Source organism: Desmodus rotundus, chromosome 4, assembly GCF_022682495.2.
Source record: "Desmodus rotundus isolate HL8 chromosome 4, HLdesRot8A.1, whole genome shotgun sequence".
In the NCBI taxonomy this organism is placed as follows: Eukaryota; Metazoa; Chordata; class Mammalia; order Chiroptera; family Phyllostomidae; genus Desmodus; species Desmodus rotundus.
In genome coordinates this window covers 140,782,601-140,805,887 of record NC_071390.1, presented here as the reverse complement: position 1 = coordinate 140,805,887, position 23,287 = coordinate 140,782,601, and the positions used below count along the sequence as shown (strand labels likewise).

The 23,287-nt window shown below is 37.6% G+C and overlaps 1 protein-coding gene across 1 annotated transcript in view; it reads right to left on the bottom strand.

Annotated features, from left to right (window-relative positions):
• Positions 1-3,692: 3,692 nt before the first annotated feature.
• Positions 3,693-23,287, bottom strand: part of PLXDC2 (plexin domain containing 2) — a 395,504-nt gene continuing 375,909 nt past the window's right edge. Inside the window, exon 15 of the mRNA XM_024576153.4 lies at positions 3,693-4,343. Coding sequence (XP_024431921.1) covers positions 4,227-4,343 — 117 coding nt within the window. The 3' untranslated portion in view covers positions 3,693-4,226. The remainder of the gene's footprint in view (positions 4,344-23,287) is intronic.

The window sequence follows — 23,287 nt, the reverse complement described above, 5'->3', positions numbered from 1 at the left end:
GAAAATTGTTTGATGGAATGCAAAGCAAAATAAGATTTCACAGAAGGAAGAAATCATAACCACAGGCTCTATTTTTCAGTTAGTCTTATTTAAATATTCATTTCTCATCATGGAATGGAAGTGTTGAACCACAACATGGCTTCTTGCAAAACTTTTTCTCAAATGTACAACAGACCCTAGGGGCGTCACCAAATTTATATTCTTTCAGAATGAGGAAATACCATGAGAATTTTTTTTGCCAAAACTTAATAAATTATACTAATCTGAGAATATATATTTTCTGTGTATTAGCATAATTTAAATTAATTTTATACCTTTTATATAGTCTTCATTTGCAATTTTTTTACAATTAAAATTAAGTTCCACACATTTATATTTTAATGTGACAGCCCCTTACATTTGTGTTACAGGGATAAAATAAATATTTAAAGGTATTTGTGTTCGAGGTATTTCCTTCTAAAGAGAAGCCAGCTGGTCAGCTTCTGGGCCTCCCTTTGCTGTGGAGAATAAAATGGGGAATCAGAAGAAACTAGAGATTAAGTGACCACATAATAAAGAATGGAGCCAGTTGAAGGGTGAACACAGGGGACTTTGGTGTGGGAGAGGACAGATAGCTGGGAGAGATGTCACGCAGATGAAATAGTAACACAAAATATTGAGATGAGGAAAAAGAAATTTAAGCAATTTTGCTGTTTGGTTTGAATGTATTCTCTTTTGGCACTTTCTCAAGAAATGCATTTGATCTGATTGTCTTTGGATGCTGTGTGATGGGCGGATGCTTTTTCCTCTGGATGCAAATGTGTGCTGGTACCGCACCAGTAGCTGCGCTTTATTCGGGCTGCACTGACGTCAGGTTTTAAAAGTCAGCGCATCTGCACGTTTAGTCAATCTGCATAATAATAACAACCTTGAAAGGAATGTAGGATAAAATGGTTTTATTTTCTCAGAGTGCAAACTGCGAGTCATGGAGATTAAAGTGAATTTGTCAAAATAACAGTGGAAACTCAAGCTGGGTCGGCTCTTTTTTCATGATTCCATCGTGCCTCTCTGAGATCAAAATTCTTAGACACAGCCAAGAACTACTAAGTCTTCTCTTTTTCCACCTTCTCCTTTCACTTCAAGGGGAGGTAAATGAAACGAAAGACCTCTATAGTACCACTTAATTAAATTTTCTGTGATGATGGGAATGTTCTGAGTTGTCCAATATAGTAGCCACAAACCACATGCGGCTACTAAGTACTTGAACGTGGCTAGTGTGACTGAAAAGCTGAATTTTATTTAATGTTAATTAATTTAGATTTAAATAACCATTTGGCCAGTGGGTATAGTATTGGACACCCTAGCTCTAGAAGCTACAGGTTATCAAATGCCCTATGTATCTCAAACTAAAATAATAATTGGGGGTAAATTGTAGGTTACTCTTTAGTTTTCTATTTATTAGTATATCCTGAAGTACAAATTCTTCATAAACAAACCAACACTGTGGTCACAGATATCTGGTTGGCTTAAGATATTTTTCTTGACTTTTAATACTTTCATCTAATTATTGAATATAGTTTTTACAAATAATTAAGATGAAATAGCTAACTTCCTGTATAGAACTATTTACCTGATTTCTCCAGAAGTTTGTATGTGCTACCTTGCTATTCTCAATTTTTAAAATTCTTATTCTCTATTTCATAGTTTATTAAGCAATGTACAGATGTGCTCTTTCTAATACATAGTATATGTAAATTCAAAGCATCAGCATCTATTCTGAATTTCCAGAAACACTGTGTATGCTTGCTCTTCTTTTTCAATAAATGGGCACCAAGAACAAAACAGATGCATAAAATAAAATGAAAGCTTCATGAAAAAAGGGATTCAGCCAGCCTTTCCCTTACCATTAAAAGATTCATATACAGTAGAAACATCTTACCACCTTTAACTCCTAGTCATGTTAGGAAGCTTTTCCACACTCCGGCAGCCCTTTTCCTTCCAGAGAGTTGTCCCTATCACTTGGTGCTTTAGTTCCCTGAACAATTCAGAGGCTTTTATGTTTCTCTACAAAATTGCCAATTCTTTTGAATCAAAAGTGGAAGATGGGAGGGTATAGAGATAACATTACTACTTCAAAGAATTGTGTAAGAAGTTGGATATATAGGCAGGATTTATATAACTGTCAATCAACTGCGATCAGAAGCCACACCTACCACAAGAGCTAGTTAATGAAGCGTCATCTTATCCTAAAAGGAATCGTCTATGTGTCCCTTATGTCTTTGTAGAATACCAGTTGCACCAGTTACATTGGCAAGTCATTTGGTTATCTCTGTCTGATCAAACCTACCCCACAAAAAAGCAAGTTGGGATATTTCATATAAACTGAACGAAGCTATGGCAGAGAGATTGTCATCACATCCTCTAATCACCTTGCTTGTCATTTTTTTTGCAATTATTAAGGTTAGGAAATAATTACCACCTTCATCAGGTACTTAAAAATGTAAAGCAAAATATATGTGATGGAAATTGGCACTAGTTTGTGTTAGACAAGTGTGAATATACATATGATACTGTTAGTAAACTGATGTCATTCACCGTAGCCACTGTGTACAGACGTTAAGCTGTTAGTAAAGTGCTGTTGAAGACATCTCTGCTTCTTAATACCCGAATCTGCAAATGGTAGACACCGTACCCTACAAAAACCAACAGCTTCTTGGCACAGGATGTAAGTTTCATGGGTTCAGATGTTGGTGAAATTGTACACATAGTACCTGAATTTTAAACTTTAGGAGCTCGGTATATATATTAACCACTTTCCTCCTCAAACGAATTTCTTTTCTATCTTCGTTCAGGGGGAAATTTCAAAATCTGGATTTTCATTATAGGGCAGATGACAGCTCCATTTAAGGAGCTTTTGGCATCTGGTCCACTTAGCTGGTGGGGGAGGGGTTCCTATGAACAAAGGGGTGGCTCAAATAGGCAGGAAACTGATCTGCGCTGCAACCAAGTGAGCCACTTTTGCTAAGTGACATAAAAATACTCTAATAGTAAGGATTATTTTACAACTCTGTGGAAGTATGCAGTAACGCACCTTGCATTTGCTTTGTCTTGAGACCAAATGCACTCTTAGAGTCACAAGAGCCTGCCTTGTGTTAGTTATAAACAAAAATATATTTATATATATATTTATGTAACTACTATGTGCTTTAAAGAAAATTACTGGATGATTCAGCAGGGTTCTTTCATTCCTTTTATCACCAGGGATATGCTGACTTGAACGGCTTCTTAGAAAGGAATCAACAATGAAATGGGTCTTTAGCACTGAAATGGCAAAAAGTAAAAAAATACCCATAGACTTAGAATCCCTTAACATTTTTGTTTCCAAAATGATTATGGAGCTATTCATCCTTTTGCTTCCTTCAGCCAAGAGCAACTGTGGCTTCATAGGACTTCACGCTTTGTAAAATGAATCCGAAGTTTTATTCTGAGGAGTGAGAATGGAAAGCCTCATTTGCTACTCCCTCTTTCCTAATCCTTGGCTAAAAGATTGAAAATTCTGTCATAGATCATAGAAAGGGCATTCATTAACAAGAAAGGGGGAAGCATAGTTTACATTTCCTGTGCAGATAAAAGATTCATCCTATAAAGTAATGAACTTGTTGGAACAGGTATATCTAGACCAGAAAACCACAATCCTTTGGCCACACGTCTGATGAAAAGGTAGAAAATCTCTTATTTTGTGTTTGTTTTTGCTCCTGCATAAACTATTTTTCTCAGCAGTCTTGAAACATTCATCATTGCTCTTTTGAGTGAAAGGGTTCAGGCTTTGGAACACAGTTATCTTTGAGACATCAGAGAAGAATATTTGAATCAAAGGTGTAGATCCCTTGTGAACTATGGTTTTGTTATTAGTATCTTTTTTTTCGATCCCTTGGCAACCCTGCACCTAAGCCAACAGCACTGTAATCTTGTCATAATTCTGATAAGTCCACAGGAGATTTTCTGAGCGAACTCTAGATGCCACCCCACTAGGGAATTCTAGGTTCAGTGGGAAATAGTATCTTGTGTAAGTTTTAATCTTTCTTGCACCCTTCCTGGGCGGGGCTTGTCCAAAAATTTTGTTTTCTTCAGGCTACAGCAGCTTAGGGCTCCTTTGTGTGCACGTGCGTGTGTGTTTGAACGGTTTAGGCAAAATTTTAGTCTTAACACCTGTAATCCAGCACTGGTGCTGTTCTGTCCGGGAAATCTTAGCACTGCTCTGATACAATAAAACCTTCCTTCTCTCCCATTGGTTCAACTTCCGCATAGGCAGGATGGCCAGAACCTCTTCGAAACTTCATTGCGGGCCATCTGCTTGGACGTCTCTAAAAGAGAAAGTGAAAAAATAATGAACACCAGGGTGATGATCTCATCAGAAGAAAAATATATCTGTCAAATATTTTAATTAACTTCTGAATTAAATTTAGTAACATGTAAAATTATCGGAATTACACACCCACACAGCCCCATGCCTGGCTGTCCACTGTGGCACTCTCAGTGCCTCTCAGGTGACAGTCCATCTGCCATCCCCATCCCCATGGGATTGAACTTCTCAAAGGCAAGCTTTGTGGCTTATGCATATTTATGTCTTAAAGATTCCATACATGCCCAAATATTTCTAGGCAAAAATTACTGTAATAAAACACAAGTCTTTTTAATATGTACCTGCTGACTCTTTTCTCTAGGAGTCAATACTGACATCACTTCCCTTTATTCATTAATTCACTCAAAATGTGAAATTCTGCAGGGTACTTAGAGGTGTATTTCAAATGAAGTGCTAGATTTTTCTAGCAAATAAACTAAAAGAAAAATCACTTAATATCTTAAGAAATTATTTGTTAAGCTGAGACTTTACATATATGACTTTTTGTGCTTTGAGATTAACAGCTGTCATGTCCTGAAAACTGAATCTAACATTGGAGGGCGCAAACCAACTTGAGCCTATGAACCAAACAACTGCACATATAGACACAAGTCCTAAATGCAGGTTATCTGTATTGACAGAGGAGGGGGTTCCTCCCTGGCATGCCCTCCTCCATCAGACAAGCCCCCGCTGACTTACCAGTAGAAGTGAATCATTAAGTTACGGTACCAGACACACTAACATGCATTCAACGGCCATAATGACACTAGAAACTGTTACCCCGCTGATTAGACTGCCTGCAGTTTTGGAGTAAATAAGGTAGTAAGTATTGAAGGAAGTTTATTTCTATCTAAAGAATTTTAAAGTGAAAAATGTTAAATATCAGTGTAGATATCCTGACATTTGGCCACTTTCTAGATTTGCTAATTACATTCCAATGTGAACGATTATTGGCTGTAGAAGAATTTTCCAATTGGGTAGGAATGAGCATTAGCTGTACTTTCTGAAAAAATACCAATCAAGGTAATTACATTCTGCCTTCTAATAATATCATGTGCTGTCTGTGTAACATTATGTGGTTAGAATACTTTATATGTACTAGCTAATTAAGTCCCATGAGGTAAGCAGAGCTGAATTATCCTTATTTTCCAAGAGAACAAGTTAAAACTAAGAGCTAGGCAGCAAAACAGTGTGTCTTTGTTGGAACGGAAAATCGTCATCAATAGAGATATACAAAGCACCTCTCGGGAGATGGACCTGTAGACCATGGTCACTCCTGTTTGTGGGAAAACACCGACACGCCACTGTACTCACTATTTATAACACCCACTATGGTTTTAGTGACTTCACAAGGGGGCTTCTGAAGCCACAGCTGCCCGAGGCCTTCTCAGAGTCAAGCAGCACAACTACATATTTGCTCCGAATCCCCGCCTTCACAAGGCCCACCTGGGCCGTGGGTCCACGCTGGGAAGCAGAGCCCTGTGAACCAGCACTAGTACAGCCCGGCATGTAAAGACATTGTGCTATAGGTGACTTTTCATTAACAAGAGGCACAGATGACGAGAATATTGATGATCATGCTTGTGAAAATTATATTTTGTTAAGTTCTAACAGTATTTCCTGCTTATTAGGTGTCTTACATATAGGAACTCATTTGATCTGCACAGCCCAGTCACTTACATTTTGCTCAAACCTGTGAAGTTAGCAACTGGCAGAGCCAAGATTTAACACGAAGTTTATTTATTTCCAAAGTTAATTTTCCCCACTGTAGAACTAGTCCTTAAAATTCAGTGGGTTGTGCATAGCTCATCTGAAATTTGTGAACGTAGTTCCATTTTTATTTCATTCTTAAAATGATAACATTATCGACAACTTCAGTATTCTGTTAGTGTCAGAAATACTAAGTTAATAATTCTCTTTCTTAGTTGGAAAGACTGTAGGATTAATGATAACACTTATGTACTTTGCTAGCTCATCACAGAGGTTCTCAAAATAAAGTACAAAAATTTGGACAGTAAAATTTCCTCTGTTAACACAATGCTAACTTATTTTCTGAATTAATTACATAGCCTTAAAAATTCTCATGAGTTTTTACTACTCGTTGTAGAAACGACATAGGAGTACCCCAACAATGTTGAAAATCACTGGCGATCCCCGCACTCACACGTAATTTGGTTCAACTATCGGTGACGCCACTTGCGCGCATCTCTAGGAGCATGAAACCACTGCGCGTGCTGTTTTAAGAGCTCCTTTACTTTCCACCTAAGTACTCACTGAAAAATACTCAGGAACTATCTCTCTACAACATTATTTTCAATGTCTGTAGAGTATATCATTTATCATTAAATCATGATCTATATAGCCAACTTAATACTTGAGGTGGTTTTCCAAATATTTTCACAATCTAAACAATGCTACAATGAATATCTTGGATGCTCACCTGACAAGTGTATCTCTTATTAGTTCCTTTTATAAACTCTCAGAAGTGGAATTATTGGGAGCAAAGAGAATGCACAAATTATTTATAAAACACCTGAAACATCTAGGAAGGTGCTAGATGTTGTTTTGAAGGACATATGACCAAAGAAAGGTATGGAACGTAGTTTCTGGTTCACATGGAAGATAAAAATCATTTCCAGGGAAAGGGGTTTTCAGTGTAGGTTGGAAAGGTGAGGAAAATATGGGAAAGCAAGATTTGATATAGGTTTCAAATAGACATTCTCTAGTTGAACAAAATAGAACAGATATAATCCAGCTACAAAAATTATTCAAGATTATACTTTTACTTGTGCCTGTATTAAAAGAAAAGACCTTTTTCAATAATAATATCTTAAAATTCATAATGAACTCTAACAAATATCATACGACTGCAGTTTTAAACATTTGGTCTAATTTTACATTCTTTTACGTTTCCTTGATATCTCCATCTTAGCCCTAAGGATACCAAATAAAGAACGATAACTTTTCCAAAATTATGCTTGCTTTGTAGAATACTTTCATATCACACAAATCAATTATATGATCTTGAATCACCTGATTTCTTTGAGCCTTTGTCTCCTCATTTGTAAAATATTATTTAAGGGTTCGTCTTCTAAACTTGTAGGATCCTTACACCTGCTTGCCTGAGATAACTGACTTTAGTGCTGTGGAAAAATAATGATTAAAAATTCCTCTGTGTGGTGGGTCTTCTGATCGTTATCCCTCCTGCCTCTCCACAAACTTTCAGGATTTCTAAATTTAAGGGAAATTTATATCAATTAGTCCTAACTGAAATTGCTCTTCTATGTTGATCTTCAGGTGTTCAAAGATTTTCATATAAATGATAATAATGGGGGCTGTCCTATGACTGTGAAAGAATGGCCGAATATTTGTTTCTTATAGAAAGATGTTTAATGTTGATGCTATAATGTGAGGCATCTATCCCGTGGACAAAGGGATCTAGAAACCTGGGGTCTGGCTCTGGCACGAAGTGCTGTGGTCACAACCTGGCATTTAGATGTCTTTCCCAAGGCTTAGTCAGGTCCAAATGTGTCTTCTTTTTAGAAAAGCTAATCAAATTACTGCAGAACCAGATAGGGACACAGGATGAGTTTCTTACAGACGTGTGCTGAAACTGAAAAACCCAAACCAGAATGTAGAATAATTCACTACAGAGGTTCAGGAAATAATACCGTAAAACGCTGGTGTGTGTAATGCGTGGGGGATCTCTAGTTTCATGTCGGAGAGTTAGTTATGTGATTAATCACGGTCAGAAGTTGATGTTCACATTGCTATGTCAGCACTGGAGTGGGCTGTGCAATCAGGTATTCTCCCTAATTACTTCTCAGTACTCTTAATTGAACAGTCACCCAGATCTGTCTCTATGGTCGGTGGCAAGATAATTAGCTGAAATAGCCATAAACAAACCTGCAGGGTACCCTCAGTTAGCAGTGTACACAAAACTGCAGCTGGAGGCGTCTCAGGCAGCAAAGCAGACAGTGCTTTTCGTTGGGTTAGATGAGCTTTGAAAGGAAGTTACTAGGCATGAGTGTAAAGAACAGGCACCAATTTTGAAATTCAAGGCCCAGCTGGAAGACACCTGTGGTGCATGAGGGCACTTCACAAGCAGTTGGCTGGAGATTTCTGGTGTTTTTGCGCTGCTTTCTTCAATGAACAGTGGGGAAGTAGAAAGAAGCTGGAGTCAGAAGACTTAAACATCTGTCAATTCCCAGCATAGGACTTCGGCAAAGTCATATGTTTTCTTTGTTACTCAGTTTCTCCATTTGAAAAATGAAATGATTATTATTATTTTTTAAACTTCCTTTCTTTTTTAATTGAAAAAATGTTTAAGTCACAGACCCTTTGTTCCAATGAAATCTGACCTTGCAGCCCAAATAGGATTGCAGAGTCGGTCTCCCTCCGTTGTGTGTGATGGAGGAGCCCTTGTTCCACACCCTCCCTGGGCCGTGAATGCACCTGCAGACCCTACAACTCCTCAGAGCATGTTTCTGGAAACTACAGGACTAAACCTGTTTCTGAAGCTAGACTGTGCATACAAATCACAAGGGATCTTGTGCAAATGCACAAGCTGACGCATTGTTAGGTGTGGGGGGAGGCTGGGACTCTGCATTTCTAACCAGGCCCTGGTGAGGCTGATACTGCTGGTGCACACTACACACTCTGGAGAGCAAGGGTGGTGATTTGTCTGAGGTCTCTTCAAAGAGTGAGTGAAAGAAACAGCAGAGAACTTTAACCTTCCTTGTGTCTCCCGTGGACCTTCATGGGATCTGAACACACGTTATATGGCTGGGTTAATCTTTCTGTGTTTAGCTTTGATAAAGTTTATTCATGAAAAAGAATTTTTTCTTTTTTATCCTTTAAATGCCAGTTATTCTCTATTATCCTTAGTATTATCCTGTTGAGGCCCATCTCAGCCAACTGATTCCACAGGATGTCTGGCTGTGAACTATGCAGGTGTATTTTAAAAAAATTCTTCAGGTTGGTCCGATGCCGAGGGACAGTTGAGAACCACTGTCAAACCATACTTCTCTTGGTTCCATGTCTGTGTCCCAGAATGCCCCATTCCGAGCCTGTGTTTATTGCCCTCACCTGGATTCCTACTTACTTCATCATCTTTACCGATTCAAACGCTATCCATTTTACCTAATTTGCAAGAAAGCTTTCTGGCTTTTCAACTACAGGTTAGAGGTCACTTTCATTTTCCTCATTGTCTCAGACGTGTCCCGGCAGTATTTCTATATCCCTGGCCCCGTGTCAGCACACGTCGTGGTTGGGTATGTGGCGCGTACATATTACAGTGTCTGTCTACGTCCCGAGGTCGAATGTGGATTCTGTTCGACTCTGAGTCAGTCACGGCAGTGGTGCACCGAGGCCATCTGACATGGGGAGAAGACTCACTTTGCACCCTCTGCCTCCACTGCAAGACAACATTACTTTTGGTAATAATCATAAAGAATGAATAATACTAATGACCAGAAAAGAAATGAAGACAGAAAAAAAATAATGACCAGAAAATAAATTCTTCTTGTTTTGCACTTCAATGTGTAACCACATCAGGTATAACCACATCAGTAAAAAACATTACAAATAAAAAATTACCATATAAAAAAGGAAAAGTAGGATGAATTAACATAATTTTGAAAAAAAGGTAAAAAAGATGCCAAATGAATGAACTCCAGAGGGATCACAGAATGCCTTGCTCTTTGCAATAATAGAGTTGAAGCACCTTCTAATTGCAGTCAGTCTTGTTTCTTCATCTTTATAATCCCAACGCTCCCATCTTTATCTTAAGTCTACTGTTTTAACACAGATATATGTAGTACCATATGGATGGAGCACCCACTGAGCCTAAAACAAGTGCGTAGGATTCCAGACTCTTGTGGCCTCATTCTCTAAATGAATGCGTACAGCTGAGTCTACTGTCAGGGCCACCTGTGTAATGGGGAGTTCTCTGAATTAACTTCCATGCAGAAGACAATGTTTACTGAAGACTAAGTAATAAAATTGTGCTAAGTTGAAGTTTACATATGTATTGTTGGTAAAATTCAACGGTAACTGCATCAACTTTTCAGAACTTAGATCAGCACAATTTCTCAGTTTAGAAGTTCTGGCACATTATGGTAATGAAAAGCTGACCTTAATCTAGACAGCTTTACTCAAATTTTAACACTTTCGACAAACGGTGCACTCCCTTATTACCTGCACTTGGGGCAGAAAGCTCCCAGTGTCCTGCCCTTGGTTTCCTCCTGATCTACCATGTCTAGCAAAGTGTTAGGCACAAGGAGACTCACAATAAGTGTTTGGGTTGGATTGTACAGAACTTTTTCCATGGTTTATGCCCAACAATGGGCATAGGATCTAGACTCTTGAGTGCCAAGCTATCCTCTTGACTTTCTATTTTCCTCTTTTGACTTCTGCCCATTATTGGTCACTCTGTAACCCCAAATGACCGAAGATAGCCACTATTAGTGCATTCATATGGGAATAACTGCATTAGGTCAGCTGATGAAATTTCTAGTTTACATACCTATATAACAAAACACACTACTGAATTTAAGGCATTTAAAGTACGTTTAGGTCTGAATGGGAGCTAACCAGTAGTATAAGCTAAAAACACACAGACAAAAGATTTGATTACTCAATATAATCTCAAGTATCTGCTGAAAGCACTTGAAAATACATGCTATGAGTTTTGAGAAGAGACCTTCATTTGGACTCAAGTCATCGGAAATAATTTTCCAGGCAGACTGGCTACAAAGACAAAGGGCAGAATGCAACTCCCTGTCGCTTCAGCCTTGATGTTACTTGCAGGACTCATTCCAGGTCTTTAAAAAAAATTATATCTTACTGATTATGCTATTACAGTTGCCCTAATTTCTTCCCCTTTGCCCCCCTCCACCCAGCATACCCGACTCCCTCAGGCAATCCCCACACCATTGTTCATGTCCACAGGTCATGCATGTAAGTTCTTTGGCTACTCCATTCCCTATACTGTACTTTACATTCCCATGTCGATTCTGTAACTACCTATTTGTACTTCCTAATCCTCTCTCACCTTTCACCCATTCCCCCCCCCCACAGCTAGCAACCATCAAAACACTCTCTGTGTCCATGATTCTGTCTCTGTTCTTCTTGTGTGCTTAGTTTGTTTTTAGATTCAATTATTGATATGTATTTATTGCCATTTTATTGTCCATAGTTTTGATCCTCTTCTTTTATTTAAATAAGTCTCTTTAACATTTCATATAATAATGGATTGGTGATGATGAACTCCTTTAGTTTTTTTCTTGTCTGGGAAGCTCTTTATCTGCCCTTCAATTCTAAATGAAAGCTCTGCTGGGTAGAGCAATCTTGGCTGTAGGTCCCTGTTTTTCATGACTGTGAATATTTCTTGCCAACCCCTTGTAGCCTATAAGTTTTCTTTGGAGAAATCAGCTGACAGTCTTATGGGAACTCCCTTGTAGCCAACTAACTGCGTTTCAGATTCTCTTTATCTTTAACCTTTGGCATGTTAATTATGGTGTGTCTTGGAGTGGGCCTCTTTGCATCCATCTTGTTTGGGACAGTCTGTGCTTCTTGGACTTGCATGTCTATTTCTCTCACCAAATTAAGGAAGTGTTCTTTCATTATTTGTTCAAATAGATTTTCGATTTCTTGCTCTTTCCCTTCTCCTCTGGCACCCCCATGATATGAATGTTGGAAAGTTCGAAGTTGCAACACAGGCTACTTAAACTATCCTCATTTTTCATATTCTTTTTTTCTTCTTGTTGTTCTGCATGGTTGTTTTTTGTTTCCTTATGTTCCGAATCATTGATTTGATTCTTGGCTTCATTCACTCTACTGTTGTTTCCCTGTAAATTGTTCTTTATTTCAATTAGTGTATCCTTCATTTCTGACTGGATCTTTTTTATGCTGCTGAGATCCTCACTAAGTTCCTTGAGCATCCTTATAACCAGTGTTTTGAACTCTGCCTCTGATAGATTGCTTATCTCCATTTTGTTTAGTTTTTTTCTGGAGATTTGATCTGTTCTTTTACTTGGGCCACACTTCTTTTTCTCCTCATTTGGCAGCCTCCCTTTGTTTGTTTCTGTGTATTAGGTAGAGCTGCTATGACTTTTTGTTTCAGTAGTGTGGCCTAATGTAGTAGGTGTCCTGTAGGGTCCAGTGGCACAGACTTTCCTATCAACCAAACTGGGTACTTGAGGTGCACCCTTTGTGTGGGCTAAGTACACCATCCCCTTTTAGCTGAACCTTGTTACTGTTGGCAGGTCAATGGGAGGGATTTACCCAGGCTAGTCAGCTGTAAGGAAGGGCTATGACCAGTGACCACCATCCTCCGCCCTCTGTGGAAGATAAGTGGTGCAGGGGTAGAATGGTAGTGCTCTGATATGGTCTGTAGCTGTCCACTGGGTGCACAGGCTCTGGGGTTTCCCAGGTGGTGCAGGCCAAGGTCAGCCCCTACCTGTGTTTTGCCCAGGGCACTCTGCCCGACCTGTAAAGCAATCTGAGATGGCTGCTACTTAAGCTGGGATTGGAGATTCCCAGGCAAAGTCAAGCTGTGAATCTAGGCTGGCTGCTGCTAGTAACAGGCCTGGTGCTACTTAGCAAGAGGTACAGGGACTGGGGGCTCACTGAAGCTGGCTGTTGCTTATTTGAAAGGATTTAGGAAGTTGTAAAGCATGAGCCAAGACCATTTATATGAAAAAGCCACAGTCAACAGCTGTAAGTTGGGTGGGACAGAGCCTCAGGGGAACTCCAGGGCAAAGCAAACTGTGTTAGCCAGGTTGATTGAGTCTCAGAAATGGCACCTGCCTGCCAGTTCTGTGGGTGGAGGGTTCAGAAAAGGGACAGTGGCCTGTGCCCCCCTTTCTGTCTGGGAGAAAGCTGTCCACCAGCTCTCACATTGATACCAGACACTCATTTCCTCCCTGTATGCCACTGGTGCCTTCCAAGCTGCCATCCCAGTGCTGGAGCTCAGAGGGAATGATTCTGAGTAAGTCTGTGTTTGAGTTCTTTAAGAGGAACTGCTTGGGACTCCAGAAATGTCTCCCACTGAATCAATCCCTGCTGGTTTTGCAGCCAGAAGTTATGGGGACTTACCTTCCTGGCACTGGAACCTTGGGCTGGGGGACCTGCTGTGAGGCTGGGGATCCTTGCTCCCAAGATACCCCTCCTGAATTTTTATCCATCACATGTAGATGTGGGACCATTCTTTTCTGCATCTCTGTCCCTCCTACTAGTCTGGATGGATGTGGTTTCTTTAATTCTGTAGTTGTTAGGCTTCCATTCAACTTGATTTCTGGTTCTGAGTGATGGTTGTCCTATAATTTAGTCGTCATTTTTATGTGGCTGTGCGAGGAGATGAATTGTGTTTATCTATGCCACCGTCTTTCCATTCCAGGTTTTTAGAAAACTTTACCCACTGCTTTTGTGTGCTTCGTTTATTCATATCCATCTCTTCTGTATTGCTCATTCTACCTCATCTCAAAGCTAGGCCACCTCATGGCACTGCACTGCCTCAAGCTCCTTCAGATTATGAAACATTGCTTCTTATTACTCTCTACAGTTCATTCAGACTTCACTCACCTTCTGGCCAGTCTCAATGCCATGGTTGGCCAGTTCAATCAACGTTTCTCTGTTCCCTCATGTATCTGACAATCCATCCTGAAAAAATTCTACCATTCTTATTAAAAATCCTCAACTTCTCTATTTTCCTATTCTAGACCCTACAGATTCCCAACCATTGCAGGAAAAAGCCACACATTCAGGTTAACACAGCCCCAGACTGGGAAGTCAGTGATTATGCTTCGCTTGTTAACTCCTTATAGTACATCCGAACTCCATCCAGTCCATGCCGATCTCCCTCAATTTAGTATTTCCAAACCCATTTTTTATTAAAGAGAAGATTAAGCCATTAAGAAGATGCCAAACCTGTGCCCTCTCTCTTCATTAGTATCTTTGTATGTATTCATCCTTTCTTTTTATCTGAAATAAAAAGATATTCTTCCTCTTTTTGCATAGTTAATTGTTTTTCCTGACTCTGCTGTGAAGTCCCTTCATTTCTTCCTCTTCCCGAGTACCTTAAAACAAACATTTCGTTGTTTCTTTACCTTACACCTGCATTCGATATGGGGAAAAACTCTTCTTTAACATTTATTTGTATCCCCAGGGCTATATCTCTGATGAACGCCTGACGCCTGACTGAATACACTGCCTTTATATTACAAACTCATTTTTTACCCCCTTAAATTTGGTGCCTGCCCCCTCCCTTGCAAAAGCATTCTGGCAGGTTACAAATGATTTTATTGTCAAGTTAGTACTTTTTTCTCTTGTTCTGCCACTTCTCTAGAGCACTCCACTCTGCTGCTTAAACTTCATTCTTGACTCGATCCCTTTTGCTGGCTTTCTATCATGGATCTTGCATCTTGTCTATTTATTTTCCATTTTTTCAACTTATCTCCTTTCCTGGTTTATAAACTCTAAATGTTAATGTGTCCCAAAGTTTAGCCATATATGCTCTAATCTGTCTCTTCCCCTAACATCCCTTTTTATTTTCTTGGGTTTCAACTTCTACTATTATGACTTCGATCATTTTCTTACCTTAATCTATTCCTTTTCCTCAGTGCTTTTTCGGAGAGGCCTGAATGTAATTTGACCATCAGCTCAAATCAAACCTGCTTGCCATCCACCCCTCATTTTCATTTCTTAACTGTCTTCTGACATTTCTAATTCCACTCCCGGAAACTTTAATTTCACAGTTGCTCAGATTTTGTACTTTGGAATTTTCTTTCCTTCTTTCTTCTTCACCTCACACATTCAATGCAAAGAATCAAGACACAGCCCCCACCTTGACTATGAATTATCTACAGGAATTTTTGGAAATTGTTTAATTTCTTGGAATCTCAATTACTGATCTATGGAAGAGAGATATAATAATGCCTACATTTATAAACCTCATTGGGAAGTAGGAGAGAATCAAAGATAATTGATTCCATGTACTTTCAGACACAAAGCTTTATGCAAATGAAAATTGCTGAGTTCTCCCTTCTTTCATATGGCACTTGAATTAGCCCCATTCTACTCCTGCTATAGACACCCTAGTTTGGCTCTCAGTTATCAGCTCATACATGGATTACTGATACAGCCTTCTAACTCTGCTCTGCGTGTCCTTTTACTCTTTTAGCTTTTTCCAGCCTCTTTCCATTTTCAAATTCTATTTCTTTATTACATCATTGATTCTCCCTGCCTATAGAATAAAGCCCAGATTTTGTGGTTAGTTCTTCAAAGCCTGTCACATCTAACCTCCATTTACATTAAAGGCATTCTCAGTACCTGTCCATAGATATTAATATATAGTTGAGTAAGTCAATTCGTCTTGCTCTTTCTTGACTTACTGTTTTTGCAAAATCATATCCTCTCTTCCATGTGAAATGTCATCTCCTCTTCTTTGCTTAGGTACAGCATAGCACTCTTTCAAGTGCCGCTCAAATACCTCTGAAATGAAATTCCCCCTGATTAATCTCTCTCTCTTTCCTAAGAATTTCATAGTGCTCAACTGTACCCTTTATTCAGCACTGATTATACCTTTGATGTTTCTTTTATTATTGAGTTCCTATGTAGCTACTTGGCCTCTGAAGTTTTTATGTTCTATATGTCCACATATAGAATAAACTGGAAAATATAAGTACACACAGAGTGACTATATGACTTGTGTTAGAGTAAATGGGAGAACTATTAACAATTACATCAGACAACAGATTTAACTGGGACAGACAGTCTAGGCAAACTGGAACAATGTTTACTCTAGTTATAGCCCTCTGTGATATTAAACACATCCACCAAATTGTCCCACATAAATGGGAGCGTTAGTTTGGACTGATTTCCTGTGATACAAGCTGAGAAGTTTCCAGTCTTCCTCAGCAATAGCCTTACTTCATAATATCATGTTGATACTGAATTTGGCAAGATCTCTTGACTTTTTTGAACCACACTGCCACAAGTGGCTGTTTTCTACTAAAATAGAATAATAATTAGCTATTAGTTAGGCAGTTTACTCTGAGGAAAAGTAATTTTCAATGACTGTGAGAATACAGGCCAGTTCACTCTTGGTTAAAAGATAAGATAACGCTGCTCCAGTCACAAATGTTCTGATAAAAGTCTCCCGTGAGTTAGCGATAGCCATCGCAACAACGAGACAGGCTTTGTTCCTCCAGAGGTTGTGCTCATGAGGTTACTGGTGTCTGGGCAGCAATGTGTTTTTAGTGAGGTCAGACGAAAATGCTGGCAAATTAAGCTTTTGTTTAGCCATGATCTCAACAATGGTAGTCAGCTCTTTTCTGCCCTAAAAGGCTGTGTCCTTTAATCCACATCGAATCACAAGATTAGGACACAACCCGACAAAATGATTTATGGCACAAAATTCAAAACTGAACATTATTTATTTGAAGATTTAGAGTAATGTTTATCAATCAAACAAAGGCAAACACAGAACTAAGATATTGGACTGGTATTTCCTGGCATGTGTTTAATTTGCCTATGTTTAAATGAAATGAAAAGTGTTAGAAAAATTTAAAAGACAGATAGCAAATCTTTTACCTATTTAAGGTACTACATTAAAAATGAATATTCATAATGACGTACCTTTATAAAATTTGAGAATCTCGATGTATTTATTTTGGAACTTTGGATACATACTATCTTTTGTCAAATCAATTTGGAGATTAAAATGAAAAAATTATGTTTCTGAGAAGGAGAACTGTGTAGCATTAGTGTGGCAGAAAAATAAAAGTCAAGGAATCTGTGCTGTAGAAAATCAATTGCAGAGGCATTACAGATGCATTGACAGCTATATCTTCATACAATGTCATATGTGGCACGTGTCAGTGTTTAATCATTCCTTAGGGCCTGCAGTGATGTTCATTACATTACATTACTGTCCTTTACAAAGATTCACGTAATTACCGCAAAAGTTTAGTTAACAGCGTAAGACGTTCATCCAATGACCAAGAAGTACTGACAGCCATTTTAATGCTATCTTGTGAGCCAGGTTATAATCCTGGAAATAACTCCAATGTTTACAACATTTTAACAATGAAATAAAGTAATAAAAAGGCAACATGTCTGAAATATGCCAATTAATAGAAAAATTGACTATTTTATTGGCACAATTTATAATTTTATATCCAGGGGTCGATAACACGGTTTGTGAATTATTTAGATTCCTTGTTCTTTTTCTCTTCCTTTTAGCATTTGGATAACTCACCAACATTTGTTTAAGAAAATAGTATAGGGATGGGAAATAAATAAATTTTGGCTGAAACTAATGACTATCTTTTAAAAAGAGTGCTTTTAGCACTGTGCACATGAAGGCTGTTTGGGGGTCAGCAAATCTGGTTTTAATTCCCGGCTGGGTTACGTAGAGAGGATGAGACTGACTGAAAGTCACAACGTTAGTAAGCTAAGCTAGAATTTAGACAAGATCGTCCTTCTCTGCACTGCAGTCTTTCTCCTATATTTTACTGGTTCCTGGTTCTGTTATTGTCAAACATTAAGGCATTAGGCAAATCACTTCCCATCTCTTGTCAATCATGTTCTCGTGTGTAAAATGAAAAAGTAGACAAACACTGGTTCTCTACTTAGCCTGAGCCTACACCCTCCAAGCAGCCCTTATGACTGCTAGGTATATGCCCATATTTGTTAAGAGGCTGTATTTATTCAATGACATTCCTTTTATGCATTTAAAATATACTGTGAATGACTTGACTACAGTATTCCAATAACATTTGAGCTAAAAATGTCTGAATGCATCAAATCCTGCAACATCATTGTTACAATTTTACAAATTGTTTATATTTTCACGCATGCAAATGTGTTTTTCAGGTAAATGGAATTTAATTTCTCTTTAGGTGAGAGACATACAATACAAAAAGTTGTGAGCCATTCATGTGATTTCTCCTTAAGTTTCCTGCCACTTCCAACTATCTATCACTTCTTGATTCTGTTTATTGAAGTTTCAGTTGGGTAGTTTTAGATGAAACTATTTATGCAGCAAATATTTACTAAGCATTGTGCTTGTCCTCAGGGATAAAAACAATGAATGCGACAGATATGCCAACCCCTGAAGTTTCCATACTGTTATCAAATTTCACCAAGAATTTTAAAAAAATGAATGAAGTCTTTCTGATTTTGTCTTTAAGTCAGTTCCTTTAAAGAACCGATCAGTCAGTTCCACCTCTTAACCAGTTAATAGAAAAACATTTTAAATCTCACAAACTCTGGCTACTTATTTGCCCCACTGATACCATAAATCATTCCATTTTAAAAAATAGACACAAACGAAAATTTACAATTACCCTAAATATTTAATATATTCTGCTAAATAAATTCTATAGTTGGTAAATAAAAATTTAAATAAAAAAACATAATTGTTTTGTTTAAAATATACCTTTTTGCCTCACCTTTTCTGTACCCCAGTATTTTTTAATAAACAGTATCTTTCTCAAAACTTTCTATAAATCTAGTGTTTTCCACAACAATTTTATTGTTTTTATGTTTGGATTTGCCACTATCAATACATTTATAACCTAATTTTCCCTTTGATTTGGCTTTGCTCAGCATCCTCAATGGTTAGTCCGTCTGGTCCCTTTGTTACACACTTTTCTTCCTTTCCAAACTCTAGTGCAATTATGTTGTTTGTCAAAACACACCCAGCCCCATGATTTTCCCTGAGTGTTCATTATTTTAATGAATTTCTTATGTGGCTTTATATCCATTTGATGGTAACTATTTTATCGATTACTAATCCATCTTTTTTTAAATTTCCTCGATGACTTAGTTGAAGTTTTTTCCTTGCTCACATATGGGTCTAAGACAACTGTATAGGCAGGCAACTTCTTTCCATGCCTGGACCAGGCTTTACCTGTCCTGGCCTCTCCATTGCTTAGGTACTATGTGTATCCAAAGGCAGTTTAGAATATGCATGTATAAATTATGCACATGATTATATGATATATAATATATAATTCTTGCCTAAGTCATAGTGTGCATGTAGAAATTAGCAATTGCATTTTCTTTTTAAATTTTTTATTGTGGTATAATTGACATATAAAATATTAGTTGTATATCAGCAACTGCATTTTAAAAATATAAATGAAGTAAAATATGGAAAAGATATTGTAAACATTTTCCAAGCACTTCCAAAATGTTTGTTGCCATTTCCTACATGGATCAGAGGCTGATCCATGTCCCCCCACAAGCACGGGGCACACAACGTGCCCCACCACCTAGGTGAGACTTCCTGCACTTCATGTAACATGATGCACTTTTAACTTGACAGTCACATACTACAAATTATACATTTTGAGATTATTTTTCTCACTAAAATTTAATGTACTTTACCTATCCTCACTCTACATCAAATTTTCTCCTTATTAAATATGTATGTATTCAAAATTCAAGTATAATTACAAGCTACTGAATCACAGACATTTCAAGGTTAACAGCAAGGAAAATTTGAAGAAGTAAGGAAAAAATGATGTGTGACATAAACTCAGATATAAAACAAACAACATATGATATACAGTTAAGAGAGCCACCTTTGCTAGAACCCTAGAACTTTACCTTGCATTAAGATTTTGAACATCTATCACAGATGTTTCTTTTTTTCTCTTTTAACAAAACGAATATCGTTTTCCATTCAAAGCCTTTGCCAAAGATAGAGTTGGCACTGAGTCAGTGTTCACAAAAATTTTTTTGAACCAGTGAAACAGATGAATGTCTTTTTTATTAAAATACAAATATTGTAATCAGCTGAAAGTAGAGAAGGTAGAAATATAACTACTAATTCTGACTTACTATTTAATATAAAAAGGTATTTTGATTTTGAATCGGCATTATTTTGTTTATATTAGGAAAGTTTTAATAGAGTCACCACCTCTAGAAAATACAACAAAATAATCTTAATCTATTTGCAAATTAAAAGTACCTTTGGCTAATCACTTCTAATATAACTACAAAGAACATGAGTACTTCTATCATTTAAAATACATTTCCTTATATTTTTATTTCTCCAGTTCTGAGTTTTTTTAACCTGAACTCAAATTCAAAATTTTAATCTTCTAACAATCAAAAACTACTTTAGTATTATTTATAAACAAAAGTATGTCACAATAATCAGCTTATTTTTAGTTGTTTTGTATTTCTGCCAGAAAAAAAAATAGTATGTGGAATTAGTGGGGAAAAGAACCTTATAATTGAATAAATTCATTATTGTTATGAAGCAATAACTACTGCTAAAATTAAAATTCTATCCTCTGTCTCCCAAAATAGAAAGATATAAGCATTTACTTTAACAAAGAACAGTTACCAAAGTCACAAGGAAGAAATTACTCAACAGTTGGGACTGTAAGTAGAATAATCTTCTCTTAAAGGGGTGACAGATGGGAAGGGTCTGAATACCTAAAACATATGTCATGTGCTTACAGATGCTCAAGTGAGTTCTCGTTCTGCAGGTTTTTATTTATATATTCATGAGGTTCTCTCACGTATTAGCTTTCCTGTAGATATTTTATATACATGTAAAATGTACACACATAAACAGAAATACATATATACCATCTTTTCATGGCTTTATGCAGCATTATAAGTGGTAAGGTAGGGAAGAGTAATTCAGAAGGAATTCGAGCAGAGAACTCAGTGAAGTGTTAAATACTTCATCCAGGAGTTCTAATAATTGTTCCCAATGAAGGGAAGAAAACATCTCATTACATTAGAAACAATATTTTACTTTTAGGAATTTAAATTAAAATATGTTATCCACAAGAGTAAATTAAAGATGACATTTACAGAAGAAATCTTATATAGAGAGGAATCACCATGAACTTCAACTGCCTCAAAAACATTTAGTGATGTACATTAATAAAATCCCAGCATCTTAGAACAGAGAAAAGAAAACCATAAACATCCAAACAATGCTAAAAACCCCCCACAACAGTTTCATCTATTTTCCCTTCTTTTTACTATGTTTCTGAATCGCTGCCATCTAATGAAATAGCTTCTTTAACCAGGGTGTCAAACTATCTCAGCAAGGTTTAGCCTAATCTTTCCTTCCTTCAAGCAGTTCATCAAAACTGAAGGCCATCTTTTGCCTCCTCTGAGAAATAAAAATATTTTGTTTCAATGAATCAGTTTTTCCTTGAGCTTTCTTTAAGACAGAAATAAGATTAAGGAATACCTTAAGGGCAAAATTCTTATTAAAAACATCTGACTTGAAGATAAAAAAAAAAAAGTTCTGTAGGTCTGTGAAATGATTTCTGTATTTACTATACAAGTTAGGCAACGGATCATATGTTCCTGACTCCCGAGTGCGATTCATGCAGCAGCTGCAAAGCAAGGGGCCAGACTTTTTAAACACTCTTTTTTTTTTCTCCCAGCAGCAGCCTTTGAATCCTTGCCTCACTCCTTTCTGGCTTCTGTCCTGGTAGCACAATTGATTGCCAGGAAAAGTTGAGGGCCACAGCTGCCTGTCTTTCTGTAATCCTATTCTCCATGGGTCCTTGTTCTCCACAAATATTAATTGGGCTGCGGAATCCCTTGAGTGGCAAACCGCTCAACAGCCTGTCGGTATGCTGTTCTGTAGCAGCGTAGCCTACAGGACCAGAACGAAGAATTCTGAGTTCCAGACTCGGCTCTGAAACTAGGTGTCACATGACCAAGGCAGATTGTTTTGCCATCCTGGATTACTAATTCTTCATTGGAATTGACTTCAACAAAGGTCAAGTCCAGGAACAGAGGGCTTTGAATTTACCTAGATTTTATAATCTACAAGCATGTGATAACTGGGGTGCTGGGGATGCACTAAATTACAGAAGAGATAAGAATTGTCTTTCAGAATGTAAACTTTGGTAGAAGACTGGTAGAAATCACTTTTTTTCCATCAAGCAAATATGTCTACATTATAGAATGTAACGCAAAATTTACACAGTTTTAAGATAAAGCATAAAACCCTAAGGGAATGTATCTGTGGTAGATACTTGGGGAATTCATACACTTTATTCAAGAAAAGTTGCAGAATCCCTGGGTTCCATGTATGCTGATGCTTCTTTTTGTTCTGAGACCCTGTGATTTTGCTGATAGAAAATACTGGCACTTCCACCAAAGGCAGATATTTTGGTCCTCTTGTAACAATAAGAATTTTAAAGCATAATATGAACAATGACTGACATTTAGACATGTACATCCAGGTTTTACTGTGAACACCAGCATGCAGTCTCTAATTCAAATCAGTGTGGACAATTTAAGAATGGTAAGACTATCTTGTCCTTTAGGAAAATCAACTGTCTTGGAGAATAGTCATTTTTATTTTATTTTACCTTTTTAAAAAATATGTATCCATAGCTCTAAATGATGAGATGATAAGAATAGCAATGATAATAATCTCACTTATTACCAAATTGCAAGTTTTGGGCACAAATACCATCACAAACTCTTACATCTTTGGTTATTTGACTAATAATATCTTACTTTTTCTTCAAGCTTTGATGAAGACTGCCTCTTTTGTAAAATTAAACATTCAACTCAGAAATCCACACCTAGATTAATATGTTTATCCTCTGTCTCCACCTACTAGAAAAAGTAAGCTCCATGAGGCCTCCTGCCCATTTTGTTGATCTCTGTACCTTGGCTACCGGCACATAACGGGAGCTCCACAAATCTGAATGAATGAGCGATCTGAATGAATAATCGGCCAACACGTGGGATAGTTTCGTTAGCCACGTCTCTCCTCAAGCTTATCTCCCCCCATGCTGCAAATCACTTGGTTTTCCACTTTTGAAAAATAAAGAGCAAATCGGGCTGTCTTTCTAGCCCCTTTTTTTCTGCAAGGTTTTCTTTATAAACCATCATGGTCCG